The 16,349-nt window shown below is 40.5% G+C and overlaps 1 protein-coding gene across 1 annotated transcript in view; it reads right to left on the bottom strand.

The window, feature by feature from the left end:
- Stet (stem cell tumor) overlaps positions 1-16,349 on the bottom strand; it is a 432,571-nt gene that overhangs the window by 29,870 nt on the left and 386,352 nt on the right. Inside the window, exon 7 of the mRNA XM_076815164.1 lies at positions 1,290-1,432. Coding sequence (XP_076671279.1) covers positions 1,290-1,432 — 143 coding nt within the window. The remainder of the gene's footprint in view (positions 1-1,289; positions 1,433-16,349) is intronic.

Below are 16,349 nucleotides of genomic sequence, written 5' to 3'. Positions count from 1 at the left end.
TCACTTCTTACGTAACAGAATCTTAAGGAACTCGCCCAGCTCGCCAAAGCGCACCCCCATTGTCATCGCTATACTTTAAACACGGTATACTATGATATACGGTACGCTACGATCGTATCATAAACTATCATTTTCTCCGTCGCCTTCTGCGCCGTCTCGTCAGAACAAATACAATAAGCGTCCCCACCGATACGAAACATATGGTAGCGGAGCAGTGTCTAGCGGAGGCTGTACCATAAATTCGTAATGTGGCCGAATAAATTTCCGTGCCCTTCGACGTTCTCACTGATCTCCCGCATTACAGGAGCGAAGAAAAACGTGGAATGAAACAAGGGTGGAGGGGGATAGAAAAGGGAAAAGGAAAGGGAAAGGGAGAAGGAAAAGTTTTGCGAGACGGCACCTTCAGAAGCACAGCTAGCTAGCCAGACAGGGTGGTGTGTAGAAAGAAAGCGTATTTTCTAGCACAGGATCCAGCGCGTGCCAGGACATTTACGTAATGCTGTTCCAGTCGCGGAACGATGGCTGAATTCGATTCGTGCCGGGTGTAGAGGGATAGCTACGTGATTCGCCACAGTGGGGAAGCGAAGTTAGCGTCAAGGATTAACACAGGACTTGCGTGGCAGGGCGGCCAATCGCGAAAAGTGGTCAGCGAAATGTGCAAATTGCCACACGTGACACCCTTTCCGCGGCACACGGCCTGAATCTTAATTATCGAACGTTTCTTTTCTTTTTCCTCTTTTCCTTTTTACCGACTATGCATCCGCGATTTCTCTGGAAGGGGTCAGATTCAATGACTATTAAATTTGGAAATATGTCGCTAATAACCCGTAGCAGTTGATGCGACAATAATAAGTAATTGAAATGAAAATTGAAACAAAAATTGGAAATATTGAATGCCCTGTGGCTAAGATGTTGGATACCTAAAGTAGCTGTTCTTCTATTTAGCTTACTTACACTTACTTGCAACTTGATAGAAACATTGTCGCAGAAAATAACTATTCAAATAAAAAATTATATCTATACTGGATGAATCAAGTTCTTGCCCAGTTTATACGCAGAATTTATTTGCTCCATAAAAATTTGTACAATAAACTCCAGTCTTACAAATAAAAGTCGTTATATTTCACATATTCCACCGTTATTATATTATGGGTTACAATTCTGTGAATTTCCCTACTGTACCGCACAAAGGGCTTTGAGACCAACAAAAGGCCCAAGATACTGTCGACTGGGAAAGAAACTTATGACTCAGCCAGTGCATTTCGTGTGGAGAACTTGTCAATACTCACCCAGCATGAAGGAACATGTAGAACGCGAACCTCCAGAGTTCAAGACGTTTGTCCGGTCTGTAAATGAAGACACTATCGATTGGTACCGGCCCCGAAGGATTCACCTTTCCCATTGCTACTGTATAATATGTGAAGAAACCCAGCTGCAAAGAGAAGCCAATGGAAATTATTGGATAAATGTATACTAGTCACGCATAAAACGATCGAAAATTTTCAACCGTTTACGAACACAGCATGCAACAGAGTATAATTTTAACCTGCTAACCGGCGAGGACGAGTTAACTCGTCATTGGATAATTCCTTCGTTGGTTAAGAGATGTCGAAAAATTTTACTCGCCCGAATGGTGCGAATACTGTATCAGGTCATATGTCAAATTCACTATGGACACAACGAGGGGATTCGTCAATGAGCATTTTTAATTACACTGAAAGCATTTTTCATGGAGAAGTGTTCCAGTTAGCAGGTTAATTGAACGACGAATGCATTCTTGGAAGACAAGTGAGGCGAATGTGAATGAGAATTTGAACTTTATCTAACTACATTGTGTTTAACCAGTAATTTTAATTTATTCGTAGGTATATGTTTATACGTATGTGGAGGGCTAAGAAGCCAACCAGTGCAAGTTCAACTTTCCCTGAAAATGAGTTACGTAATTCAGAAAGCTTTTTATTGTTAAAACTTTTAGTCGATAAATCAATTAAGTCGCTACTTACATACGTAAGCAATAAATGACGGTAGTTATATTCCACGGAATTGCTAGGCAAAATTATTCAGAGGACAAACAGTGTAAATCTCGATTTTAATGCTAATGGACTTACACTGATTGGCTTGTGAGCCCTCCATATATTCATGTACCTACGAGGAGGTACATTTTCTTCCATGTAACTTAGATTGTCTGCACATTCTGCAGGCCGTTACACATATGCATAGGATTACAAAGTACACTTTTAAACGTTAATTTTGATACCTTTGATCGAGACAATCTTGAAACACAAGATCCCTTCGGTGACTTTATGCATTTCATACACGCTTTGTACACGCGATGCCTAAACGTTACACAAGTACACTGCCTCCCACTTCAAAGTTTTCGGATAACACGTTTTGTTTGTGAAATAAAAATATATATATATAAAGTTGTGAGTGTAACGATTTTATTTAATTAGATCGAAAATGCACTAAAAATTAAAAAATAATTCTTTTCTTATAGGTACTATAACAATTACGATGGTGATATGTGTCAGTTTGAATAAAATTGTGGGGCAGGATATTTCAACGCTTTTCATCGCTCATTTCGACGGTTGATTCTGTATTAAATTGATTCTTATCCTGTTATGAAATATCCTGGCCCCACGATTTTATTTAAAGTGACATATCACCATCGTAATTGTAGCACAAGAAAATAATTATTGTTTAGTTTTAGTGCATTTTCGATCAAATGAAATAAAATCGTTTAACTTAAAATTTGTTTATATACTTTTTTATTATTTACTTTTTAGTGGTTGAGTTTTACAACTAAGAAAATTTAGTCCACTTCCGAGAAGTAGGCTAGAGGCTGATTTTAAGTCGTTTGGATCGGTGGTGGTGTTTTTATCGTAGGGGATGCAATATTTTCACCCCCTCGAGGGTGAGTTTTTTTTTATAAAATTTGTATTGTCATCATAACTACGTACGCCTGCAAAGTTTCAAGTCTCCTAGATAGTTGGAAGTGGGTTAAAATTGAGTTTCTAGATTTGAACCAACCAGACATACAATCAAACAGAGGATCGAAGCTGAATGAAATCATTTTTAAAAAAAGGACTCATGGCACCGTGACGTGGTATTTGGCTGAAGAAACGTTTCACATTCGTACGCGGAACGCGGCGCACAAATGACTGACGTAATTTCGTTTTGACAGTTGCTCGGCCGCGGTCGTAACAAAAGGCAACACGGAGGGGTAAGTAATGCGCATAATATTTTCGTTTGCCGTTTTTATCGTTACAGCGGGAACATCGTATAATCCTATCAGTGCGAATTAATCCACCTATTTCCTGAAAGGATTACTCGCGTCGTATCCATTAAAATGAAACGGAGTCGTTTATCATCCGTCTAGAGATGCATATTTCTCCTCCCCCGCGGGAGAGAATCTTTCCATAAATGGATGTCGCCCAAATACAGAGCTCACGATCGGCCATAGCATTATACAAACTGTGCGCCGTTTCGTAACGATGCACCGTCGATATTGCATGGAAATATTAGATTGTAATGGCCCCGTGGCCCATCCCCTGTCTATCGAGGGGACGAAACGCGCACACTTATGCCATGTCCTCAGATATTTATGCATGCTCCCTGAACTGCATCTGAAGCAGAATAACCCTATGTGTAATGTTAGGTCGATGCAAAAGTTCCTTCGGTTTATTGAACCAAAGTTTTCATTAAAAGTAAAAATATAGCGCAGGTTTTTTTAATCAAAGTATTTTCATTAGCTACCTATGAGCTTTTGCCACTTTTCTGATAAAGGTACAGGTAGGCGTAGTAAAAAATATATTAAGATCATCTTGGATACCAAACAGTCGATAGAAGATCGAGATTTCAAATTCAGTTGAGCTTCAGAAATATTAACTCAAGTGATGTTTCGTGTACAGGCATATATTTTTTACTACACCTACCTGTACCTTTATCAGAAAAGTGGCACAAGCTCATCGGTAGTTAATGAAAATACTTTGATTAAAAAAACATGCACATTTCTATTTTTGGCGAAATTTCGCATCGAGATTTGCATCAAACTTGCCCCAAACGAGGTAGATTTTTTTACGAATATACACCTCGTAACTAAAAAACTGTCAAAAGTGAAGTTACACTCAGAGATGGGGAAAAAATTATTTGAAATAAAAATTTGTGTACGAATTTTTTATTTCAAATAATTATTTGCCCATCCCTGGTTACACCCCACTTACTGCAAGGTCTGCGATTGTTTTCTATTTACCTAACCACCTTCCACTATTTTTGCGATCACCCTGTATATATCTACCTTATGATATTACGAATAAAATATACACACACGTGCAGGTAATCCTAAAGTCGAACATAACCCAGTGCAGTGCCCCGGTTAGAGTCTCGCTTTTCGCCCCGCTTATAGTCTCGCGAGTGGGCATTACATGGGGCATTGAGAGCAAAAACGGACTAACCCACATTGAAAAAAATTAATTTCTCCCATTTTATTAGTACAGCCTATTGGAATAGCATATTGCTGCAAACTCAATTTCGGGGAAAAAATGTGGGTTGGTGTCCGTTTTTGCTCTGAATGCCCCATATAGGTACACAACTGTAAGGAGAGTCGGTGCGTCTACAGATCTGGCGTTTAAATGACATATTGCTTTCCGCAAATGGATTTTTAACGAATAACGCGAAACGAGCAAAGGGAAGGGTAAAAATAGAACCGTTACGTGGCGCTTTAGAAGCGTGGCGGCACGCGCAAATGTAATAAGGGAGACGAGTGACACACGGCATAGTAAGGACGTTTATTACGTCATAATGATCCAGGCTGCCGGGTTTCCGAGTGAATGTAAACGATGGATGGAAGGCGGCGGTGCGTGCAGCATTAAGGCAGTGGTTGAGCGTGAATGGTCGATATAAATCAGGGTTTGTAATATCGTGTCGACGCCGAGTCGACGCCAGTGTTGCAAGGGACGCTTAGGCGTATTGTTTCTGAAAACCGGAGAAATGCCGTAACGACACAGGCCACCCCTCTGCCGCTGTCGACGAACAAGGAGTTCCGTCGCCAACAAATTAGGCCTGCCAGTAGTCGTTAAATTCTGAATATTCATCAACGAATCCGTATGTGGATGCAGAGAATATATCCTCGATCAAAAAGAAGGAGAATTACTAGGGGAATTTGTAATGTAGGACGCTTTCTACTTTTAGCTGTCAACGTTACTCGAACGTGGATGATTAATGATTATTGGATGTTCTGAAACAATTTCATTAAGATTATTACAGAGGGATGCCTAAATGAGCCTTGAAGACAACTGTGACGTCGCACAGATTTTACTAATTTTAGTAGCAAGCAGGCAAACAATTCAGAGGTCTACAATATTTTCTGCATAATTATTTATACGTTAATCCTTCCACTGGCGCGGGCGTGATTTCACGCCGAGGTAGTATTACTTTCTGGTGCGGACGAGTTCCTATTTAGTGGTCATAACGTAGAAGTATTATTGAATTAGGGTAGACAGGGGGCGGTAGTAACACTTTGACTATGGAATACGATTACGCAAGAACTGTTACAGTTACAACAAAAGTCTTTAAGGAAAATTGTTATGAAATAGCGTTTTTCCGTGTTGTTTAAGGTAGAAGCTGATCCATCGTATTCTTCAGAGGCGACCCATCTGATTAGCAACGTTTTATTATCTGTAATTCCGTTTCTTCAGCATCTCCCGTCTTAATCGTTCGCTCTCAATTAAGCCCCTTTAATTGCAACCCTGGCACTAAACCAGCCGAAGTCCTTTAATTCCGATGCCCGAGAAACGCGTGTCTGTCGCGTTCCTTTGTGCTAATGGGACAGAGAAATTCGCGAGAACACAGCCGAGAATGGAAGCTGCGCCCTCGTCGGGCAGCTGGAAAAGTCTTGGAACGCGGTCGCCGAGAATAGAAACGTCTTTCGTCGAGTTTTAAAACAGAAAAGAGGGAAGGACGACGGGAACGAGAGAGCGCGAGGAAGCCAGGAAAAAGAAGAAGAGGAGAGAGGGAGAAAGGGGCAGAAGGGTGGCAAGAAACGTGAAAGGGAATCAAAGATGAATGATGGGTAAGATAAAAAAAAACGGCGACGATAAAGGGAACGGGAAACAAAGAGGGATAAGAAGTAAGAAATGAAAGTACAAAGGCGAGTCTGTGGAAGTAAACGAAGGGTGCGGACGAATTGATTAATTTGACAAAGCGATGCACGAACTTGGAGCAACGTGAGGAACGAACTGATGTGGGAGACTAAGAAACAAGGGGATGGTGCAAAAAAAAAATAGGGAAAATGTAATGAGGGAGTAAGGGAAAGGAGAGGAGGCTAGGGTAAAGGTTGTCACGGGTCCACTGTTGTTAGTTGAGATCTTCAGGACCACGTCGATCCAGGCACAGAGGGATGCAAATGATTATGGCAGACTCGGTATGCAAAAGAAGGAAAGGGTTAGGGGACGAGCTTGTGTATTTTGTTTATAAGAAAGTGAAGGATGTGGAAGTAGTGGAATATGGAGGGTGTATATAATCTTCTGTGATTTTCTTTAATAAGACCCGTAAGTGTTTATAGCATATTTTGCATTTTGCCCCGTGACAAAAGGCACAAAGGGGTTGAGAATTTACATACGCCTGATAATTGAAAGGAAGGACGGAATATGGAATTCTTTTTCTAGACGCTGTCAACTTTCGTTGTCCTCAAATAAAATTTTAGTAAAAATTTTCTGTAGTGTCAGAATTTAAAGCGCTTAGGTACGTCTGCGAGTGTTTGAATCTTTTACTCAAAATAAAGTGGCGATCTTTGGAATATTAAATACCGATTCTTCCGTATTTTTCTGTTCATTTTCTAGTCCACAAGAAATTTAGGTAACTCGAGCAAGTGTCAAAGAAATTGTTGCGAGATGTCACGCATACCGTCTTGAAAATCGCGGTTTGGAAGAAAACCGCGATTACAGATTCAGTCGGAGTTCCTTTTAAAGCAGGGCACAATATCCTACTGTACTTTGATCTTCGATTTCTGGTCAAACGAATTCCACGGAAGTGTGTGCACAATGGCAAAGGAAAGTGGATTAGGTATTCAGAGAACGTAGTAGCGTATCGAAATTCTGTCAGTATTGTTGATCATGGATATACAGAACGAAGGAGTGTCGTATATCGTATGCTTTTCAGTTTCTTCGCTTAAACTTCCATAAATTCTCTGATCATGCCGATTTTAACCCTAGAACTGCCAAACTACTTAGTCAAAACGACGAGTTTTAAATTTTCATTTAAAATTATACCCAAATTTATGACTTTGGTTTTCAGAATTTTTTTCATTATTTTCATTGCAATATCTAAAGAATTCAATTTACCAATTTGTCTTCCCCTCTCCCCCACCCTTTTCAAAGTTACATACATACTACACTTTTCTTCGTTAGATAAAATGTCGGCAAATACGACACGAAATTCGAATAAACGTAAATGGCGTCAAATTGAATATTACAGAAATAATAAAACCAATAATATTCGCGACAAATGCAAGGAATATGCTTGCTCCACCCCATTTGCAGGAACTGTCTTGTTACCTTCTTTTAAGTATGAAAAAAGTGTGTTTAAGTAGCATAAATATGTATATATTTTTTAACAATATAAAAATTTTAAAAATTAGAAAAAAGATTTATTTTCCTTGCATAAGGTATTATATAAATAACTAGTCCTTTTGACTGGTGTGGTAGAAATAGGTAATCAATAATTATTGTCAGTAGTTCTAGTGATAATGCAGTATTTTAGGAAAACGTTCCGAGAACCTCGTATTTCAAGACAAAGCGAAATACAGAACTGAATTTCTTCTAAAACAGAAACCAAGCATACGAAACCCATCAGCGTTAAAAATATAAGGACGCAGCAATTTTTCGGAATAGAAATTCGCAATGCGGAAACTGTCTATAATCCCATCCGAGATTGTCGTAGACGATACGTTCGCTATTTATCTCTGTTTCATGCATGGCAAGCGTAAAATATGTTTTATGATCAACTTCGTTAACGCGTTCATTACGGTTAATGCGTTCGTTACAGATATCGCGAGTATTTTGGCTACGCGCCACGTTACCGAAACATTTATCAGCGGTGTAATGTAAGGCAAAATATGTGTATAAATTTATGTGCAATATCATCCAGTAACGTAATATAAGCGTATTCGTAGTGTCTCGGCTTGAAACTTTGTGCTGGCACTTGGTAGCAGTTTGACGCATGTAAAGCGTGGTCTGTTTAAGTTGATTATTCTGAGTGTGCCCGTCATTGTTCGTAATACGAGTGAATATTATGGAAATTGTTTACGGCGGAATATATATTCTGAATAATCATCATTACACGAAATAAGAATTTATGTGTAAGAGGAGATGCAATGAGACTTAAGGGGAGGATTCTCGTGTAACAGCCCCTGAAATTTATGATTTTTTTTTTTCAAAAAATTATTGTTAATGTTGCATTAAACCATTTCGGGATATAAGGAGGCATCTTTAAACTTGTAGAATTTTTTTATGTCCATTCTTCTTATTACTTATTAATTATCGTGGAGTCGTGTTAATTCACCGATATTACACGCGTGTAATCTGGCAGTTTGTCATTGCTTCACCTTCCCCTGTCTCCATAAAAGCACAGACGGCTTAAGAACAAAATCCTCGCTACTTTTCACGTCCCATCGGTGCATGCAGGGCACTCAAGTCGTCGGAGCTGGCAGTTTTACGGAATCACGTAACGCGTGTGTGCACGCACGCGGGTCCCTTTTATAGGAAGGGTCGCGTATAATCCGAGGAAGCATTGGAAAGCGTCGGTGCGCCATTCTTGTTCGCAGTATGCGGAGGAAGATGGTAGGTATTTCCCTAGCTGTTCCAGAATGTAGTTGCAAAGGTATGCTGTTCAATTCTGAAATTCTGAACAGTTCTCAAGGGAAGCTGGTTGCCTTGCACTGGGGGAAGAAAATGAGGCCATAAAATGAAACGCCAACTAATGGACCTTAATAAGCGGTGCTACTTATATTCATGCAAAGGCTTTCCATTCTTTCCAGTTTTTCGTTTAGTGCTTCAATTAGTACTTCAACCTCTCCCACTATTTCCCAGTCTTTCGTTTCCTTTTCTAAGACGAGAAATTTATTTTACACGTGATCGAGCGTCTCTGCGAAGTTAGCGAATGGTCAGAAAAATTTTATGATAACGAGGATGTCGGTATTAATATTTATATACAGGATCTGGGAGAAATAAACGCTTCAACTTAAACTCCTTATTTTTAATACCTTGCCCTATGCATGCAATGCATTTTATGAATTAGTGTGATTCCTTTGAGATTATTGATCACTATCTAATTAATAAACTCTGGCAGAAACGACACAGAGCTTTTTAACCTATTACTGATTCCCTCGACTCGTTCCACGGCAAATCAATCACTTTTTCCACTCACTGTCGGGGATTTCAATGACATTGAAATAAGACATAAACTATCCACGTGAAACTATGCGAGGTTTAAGTCATCATTCTGCTGGTTTCGAATTTGATAAAAAAATATATGCCCGTCGAAATTGTAGGTAAATATTCAATATTATAGCCTGTTCTCGGAAATGGTTAAATGGGTTTTAAACAAATTAAAAAATAGCAAAATGATGGCTTCACCCCATTTACCTCCACGTAAAAATGTGATCGATTTAACATAATCTGGCCGCAACCCGAGAATGTTTGAAAATTTCAAAAAAGAAACTTTCAAACCCAAATTCATTAAGACTTTTCTTTTCGCATGTTATTCTCCCACCATCCACACTAACCCCAATTCCAATCGTTCATTGAACCATTTCTGTCGCTAAATCGAAGTGGAATTTTTAAACGCACTCGCCTCGCGTAACGCTGTAAACCAATCTGCGTAAATGAACAAGTGAATTTTGATAATTGGCCCAGCCCGACACCTTTTAGATTCCCCGTAAATCTTGCGGCGCGCGGCTGCGAACCGCGGCTCGTGATATTGCAATATCAAAGGGGAGACAGGCGGACGCCCCCGCCTTTGGAAACTTCTTTTCCCTTTGTGATTTTCGAGTTCCGACGTTAATCCCGGCCGTTGCCTCTTTCTCTGTCCGGCATGAGCCGCGTGAGCTTCGTAATTAATTAATTCTCTCCCCCCACCCCCTCCCCTACCCAAGCTTCCGTCATTATTGCACCTTTCGGCTGTTTCCGTTTTTCGCTTTCTGTTTTTTATACCGCGGATGATCTCTGGTCTGCCTCGTCCTATTCCATTCAACCTTCAGGGGAGCTGTTAATAAATTAGTTCTACCTTTACCCAGAGTCCATCTTGCGGGAGATTTCGTACAATGTTGCACCGTGACGTTTTCGAAATGCGCAGCATTCGAGTCACTGATTTGATTGCGATGCTTGCGTGTTATTATTTAGTACATATTACACGCAGCAATCTTTTTATGCGTATTATTTTTAGGTGTATTACTGAAATGTGTGCGAGAAAAGCTAGTTCGAAGCTTTGTGTTTTCTGAAGCTTGCACGTGGATCTATTCGTAAGAACGGGGCCAATTTAAATAAGTCGTCAGAGAAATAATGGAAGATAAGAAGAAATGCGTGCATACCTCCGGAATTACTGTACGGATTACGATTGAATTGCCACTGCAGCGGAAATACGGTTTCGTGCTTACGTACGCGTGCATACAGGGTGTTTGTAAAAATGTGGGACATTTTCAGGATCGATTCTACTCATGAAAATAATACCAGAAGTTGGTATATTATACGCATTTTTATATCCCGCAAAACACCGGCCCGAAATGTTTATTAAGGGAGCCTAAATAGTACTTTTTTACCCGAAAATTAAACATTCTTTATGAATTTTTTTGTATATGAAATTTAAACACTAGAAGGATGGGGTTTGTTGCAAATGAAAGAGCACTGTTTGAAAGCATTAAAAGAATTTTTATTTAAGAAAAGCACGTTCCCTCCCCTCGCTATAGTTGCTCGAAGTTGGTCCCCCTCGCGGAAGTGTATGAAATGAGTAGAATTGCGGTGCCATAAATTCCGCCTTCGCAAAATTGCGTTGTAATCGGAAGGAAATTCCCTACATATTCACAAAGTTTCTGAATTTTTTAAATTTCAGGGGTTCGGGATGTTGCCTTGTTAGAGTCAGCTTCCATGAGGATGAGGAACAGAACGCGTCTTCCCTAAACACCACTTTATGTTTCCCCATTTTGAAAGGCAACCTGGTGCTTTGTCGTGGACGTTGTCTCGAATCTCATGTCGCAACGAAAACATCTGTCGCATGGATTGGTCCGAAAAAGAATGGAAACCGAAAGCTCGGAAGAACGCGTCGATCGTTTGAACTCGATTAAAAAAAAAAGCAGAGGATAAAACCGGCGAATGCACGCTGCACCAATAGAAAAGAGGCTTTATAATAAAAAGCCACATATTTCACATTCTTGTGGCCGCTTTTCACGCGATTCAAGAGGGGCGCGGAGAGTCCGGGGCGAAGGCATTTATCTGAGCGCTAATAACATGCTGCTTATTACCCCACTTCCCGCGCAATTCGTGGAAATTAATCGAGTTTTCTCTCTTGTTACGACACAGTGCACCGAAAATATTTATAGTTTCATATCTTCTTTACCGAGTACTTTTACATTCCACGTCGCATGCCTGACGGGGGATACAATGCAGTTGCAAATGGCGGAGGTGAAGCTCTCAAAATGAAGCAGAAGGGAATTTGGAAATGAGAGGATAATAAAATGTTCAGTGTTGGTTTAGACATTCCGCAGCAATAAGAGAAATTTAATATTTTCAAACATGATAAGGGGAATATTGAGAATCGCGAACCGCGGAAGGAAAACGCGAGTTGCCAAATACAACTGTGTTGTGCTAATTGGGTAGCGGTGTCAACAGAGTCGTTAATCAATTACCGTTTCTAGATGTCGTTACAAAGTGCCTAACTAAATACACATATTTGGTGTCCATTTTGTGAACATTTCTACTATGCTTATACGGTAAATATGTTACTAGGGTAGAAGTTTACGGCGTGTCATTGTCCTGATAACATATTTACTATGTTAACAGTGTAATTATGTACAACATAGTAAATATGCTACTAGGGTAGAGGCCTACGCTGCGACCCTGCCCCAGTCCATACATGCCGTGTTTACGAAGCACCATGGAAGTGTTCACAAAATGGATGCCAATCACGTGAAGCTGGCCCACTCTTCGTCGTGGGCATTTATGTCACGGCGGATTAAATAGAATGAACCTGCGTATGGTAGCCACTTAGGCAGTGACACGGAGGTACGCGCAAGTGAGCGCTTGGCCAGGAGGGTGGCGCGGCAGGAAATCCCATCGCGGGAATAATACATATTCCTCCCTGCCCCGCTCCCTTCGGCTTCGACGATATATTTTGTCTGCTGCCTCTGGGATTTCTCCTTCGTCAGCGTGCATCGGGGCGCGGTAGTGAGGTGTTAGCAGGATTTATGCATTTATAGGATCGCGGTGGCAGCGGATGCAGCCGAGGAGTATGCCCATCCCAGGGAATCTCTCGATAATCGTCGCCGTGTAATCGCGTTTGCACTCGAACCGACGATTTATGACCAGTCACGTCAGTGCCAAGCGTAACGCGGCGCCCCACCTTCGCCAGCTGATTAATGCGAGCAGACACCCTCATGGAAATAATATACAGGCTCGTGCCCCTCAGGTGGAGAATCATCGCCGCGTTGCCTGGGATCCTTCTCCTCCCTGGCTCCCCATTTTTCACGCGATGGTACCTTATCGCTTATCTTCGCGATACCGTCGCAATAATCGCCGAAGAAATTGGAAACCTTTGGGAAATTTGACTCGTATCGGGCTCGATGTATCATTCAGCTTCCCATCTTCCGCTGGGACATGCGCGTTTCGAGACCTCACTGTTACTCGACATACCTAACCCCCAGTTAGGTAAAATGTAGATAGGATTGCCAACCGTACTAGAATATATAGTATCGTACTATATTTTTGTCTAGTGTACTGTATACTGCTAGAAAAAGATACAGTACGTCAAAATACTATATTTCTGACGCATTGATTTTTTATTCTATGGCTACATATCAAAAATTAGTTTGCGAATTTAAACTTTAACAGGGAGGATTTTTTCTATAATTAATATGAAGTGACTGGAAGGGAGAAACAGAGCCAGTTTATCTTTCATATAAAATGAGCTTCTTATATATGTTAATTTGAAGTTCAGTGGTAAGTAAACCTTTGACATATTTGTTAAAGACAATAAATTAATTACTAATGAAAATGCACAAAAATATACATTTAGAAAATAAGATTTTCTACCACTTTCGTCTGAAAAGTACAATATTTTTTCACAATGTATTATATTTTTTATCACATTTGGCCTAGAGTACTATATTTTCCAGAGAAAAAGATGGCAACCCTAAATGCAGATGGAGGAATCAATGCGAAAGTTTCTTTAATTTATACAAGTAATACGTATTGAACAAAGTAACGATGCAACAAATTGACGGTAATGCATTTGCCACGTGTCAATTGGACATTTCGTTTCGAGCTACTTATTTTTACGCTTCTTTACCTTCGTGAAATATAAACATTCTATTTATTATTACAGTCTTTTTTCATAGTCATAGCATAGTCATTTATTATCACTGTATGCTAAAGGGATTGCCCGTAAATAAATAGATAGATAAAAATAGTTAGTTTACTGTCGGTTGCGTAATATTTACTTATATGCCCGTATAGAAAATTGGAATACATGGAATATTAAATGTGGTACGGTACTTAATACCGGGACCAAAAACGTGCATGTAAAATTGACGTAATGAAAGGTAAATAGATTCCAAGCACAGAATTACGGGTACGCGCGTACCCGTACGTGAATCTACCTCCAATTCATCTTGCCGCGTGTGAATGTCATTGTGTTTGGCGTCGACGGTTGTCGGTGGCAAAAAGCCTCTTTCACGCTCCCAGGATCCCGCGCCATCTTTCTGGGCTTAGGTGGTTTTTGCTGGCTAGTCAGTGGGGAAAACGGATGAAGTTCGATAATGCGAGAATTTCCGTGGCTGCTAGTGACTAACTAGAAAAAGTCACTCTTCGCGAAGATTCGTGAAACAAACAACACTTAGTAGCTTCTATCAAAAAGCAATCAAAGTATGAAATTAGTGAGGAATTACATCCAACGACGTAGGGTTAAGGACCCATTTACTGACACCTAACCAATTACTGTCACCTGAAGCTATTTTACTTAAAATAACGAATAAATAAACTATAGTATAGATTATAGGTTGAATTACATAATTATTTTTATGTATGACTTTACAACGTTTATTTATTCGTTATTTTAAGTAAAATATCTTAAGGTGACAGTAATTGGCTAGGTGTCAGTAATTGGGTCCTTTACCCTAGGGGTTTTGAAATTTTAAACCACCCGTAGCCTTGAGACAGATTGAAAAATTTATTGACGAAAATATCACATTTTAACAAAAATTTTGGGGATATATATGAGGCAGTGAGAGCAACAACGGACTAACGTATATTATTAGAAATGGACGCTAAATAAAATCGCCCATTTTATGGCACTTCTCCTCTACATACGTTGGAACGTCCGGATAATTTCTAAAGTGGCAAGGCGTTACCGTCTTCCAACGCAGATATTCGCCCCATGAGCGATTTAAAATCGGAGAAAGTCGCGCCTTCACGACAAAACGAGATTCGCTTGTTTGCAGAATCCACGTTCTCGTTGACATTCCTTTCTCCAGGCGCTCGCACCCCAGTCAAACAGCATTCCCCGTCCTCGAGTTGACAAATTGCAGATAATCAACGCGAGGACGTCGACAAAAGCAAAGAAACTCGGTGACGGGCCGGCGTGAGAAATACTTTCCCTTGAAACGCGATTTATTTTCGCAGGGGCGAGACCGTTCGCGACACCGTCCTTTCCCAGCATCTGACCGCCCTTAAAATTCAGTTCTAGTCTTGCGAAATGTGGAAGGAAGCTCGAAAGCTATCGTTGAGTGCGCAGTGTAATATTGTTAGGTATGCAAATTAAGCCATTCAAAAGCCCTGATGAACTTCCGCGAGTTCTAGCGAGCTTGCAAAAAAAAAATAAAAGGGGGGGAAAAAAGAAGGGGAAGGTGGCGGTCGAGTTGGGGCACCGGGGGAAGAAGGGATGGAAAAGCAAGGAGCGAAGTTTTATCCAGCTTTGAACGACAGCCGATTCGGGAGCTTTCAGCTGTGCGCCAGACGAACGACTTTGCTTGCATTTTAAGCGCGTGTAAAAGCTTCGAGACAATAATACTACACGGTAATCACTGCTTATGGATTTTTCGCCGAGTTCTTCGATACTACTAATTATCATCTTTACTGGGAGTTTTAATTTTTATGGGTAAGTACAATATATATCTAGCTACTCAGAAGCTAAACTGATCAACTACATGAAATAAAAAATAGAAAAAATTAAGAAATAAAGAACAGAGAAATTTTACAGAAAGTGGAGTTGATTACTTCTGTTTGGCCTGCTTGCCCCCCTTTTTCCCTGAATGTCATATATAATATAAAATTTCATTTCAACATGATTGAAATCCAAGGTATTTGCAAGTTCCTTGAATTAAGACAAGAGAAATATTATATTAAACTTCCACAGAGTCAAAAAAATTATCATCATGTTCGCATCAACTTTTAGACGTATCCTCCTCCTCCCTTATTTTCACATACCTGTGTTTTCATTGCCTCCACCTTCACCCCCAACTACATAAAAATTCTTTCCGCTAAGCTGCTCATTTACAGTTTAGAAATTAAATTAAGCGAAACCACGCGTGGCTTCTTTTACGCTCACTTTTCGCCCCATTTTCGTTCCACAAATGGAAGAAACAAAGAGAAGAAAAAGCAAGGAAAGTCAGCTTACCCGGACCCTCCCACAGCCACCTGCCCATTCAGCTCAAATTGCTCGACACTAAATAAACACATAATATTTGCATTTTTTTCATAGCAAACGGGGCGGGCAAATAGTAACGGCGAGCTGATGCAGATAGTAGCAGCAACGGTATCGCCGAGTTAATAATTCGTTAAGCATCTCACGCGACATGAGTAATAGGTTATTAGACATAGGCTTATTAGTATGGCTAAAGCCTCGAGGGAGCGAAAATTACTTGTGACCCCCTTCGGAGAGCGTCTGAACTCCGAACGTCCCTTCCTACGTATCCCCGTGACCTCGTAAAATATCCAAAAGCACCGAGATTTACTGTAACTGCGGCTTTCGTCCTAGCCAGGGCCTTCCACATTCGCAGGAAAATATTAGGCATAAAGTGTCGCGAGCCGACCCGCAACGAAGTACAGCGTTTTTCCGCCCGCGCGCAGCTAATATTCGCGAATGGA

This window comes from Andrena cerasifolii, chromosome 6 (genome assembly GCF_050908995.1).
Source record: "Andrena cerasifolii isolate SP2316 chromosome 6, iyAndCera1_principal, whole genome shotgun sequence".
NCBI lineage: Eukaryota > Metazoa > Arthropoda > Insecta > Hymenoptera > Andrenidae > Andrena > Andrena cerasifolii.
Note: the sequence above shows the minus strand (reverse complement) of the source record. Positions and strands in the feature narration are given on the sequence as shown.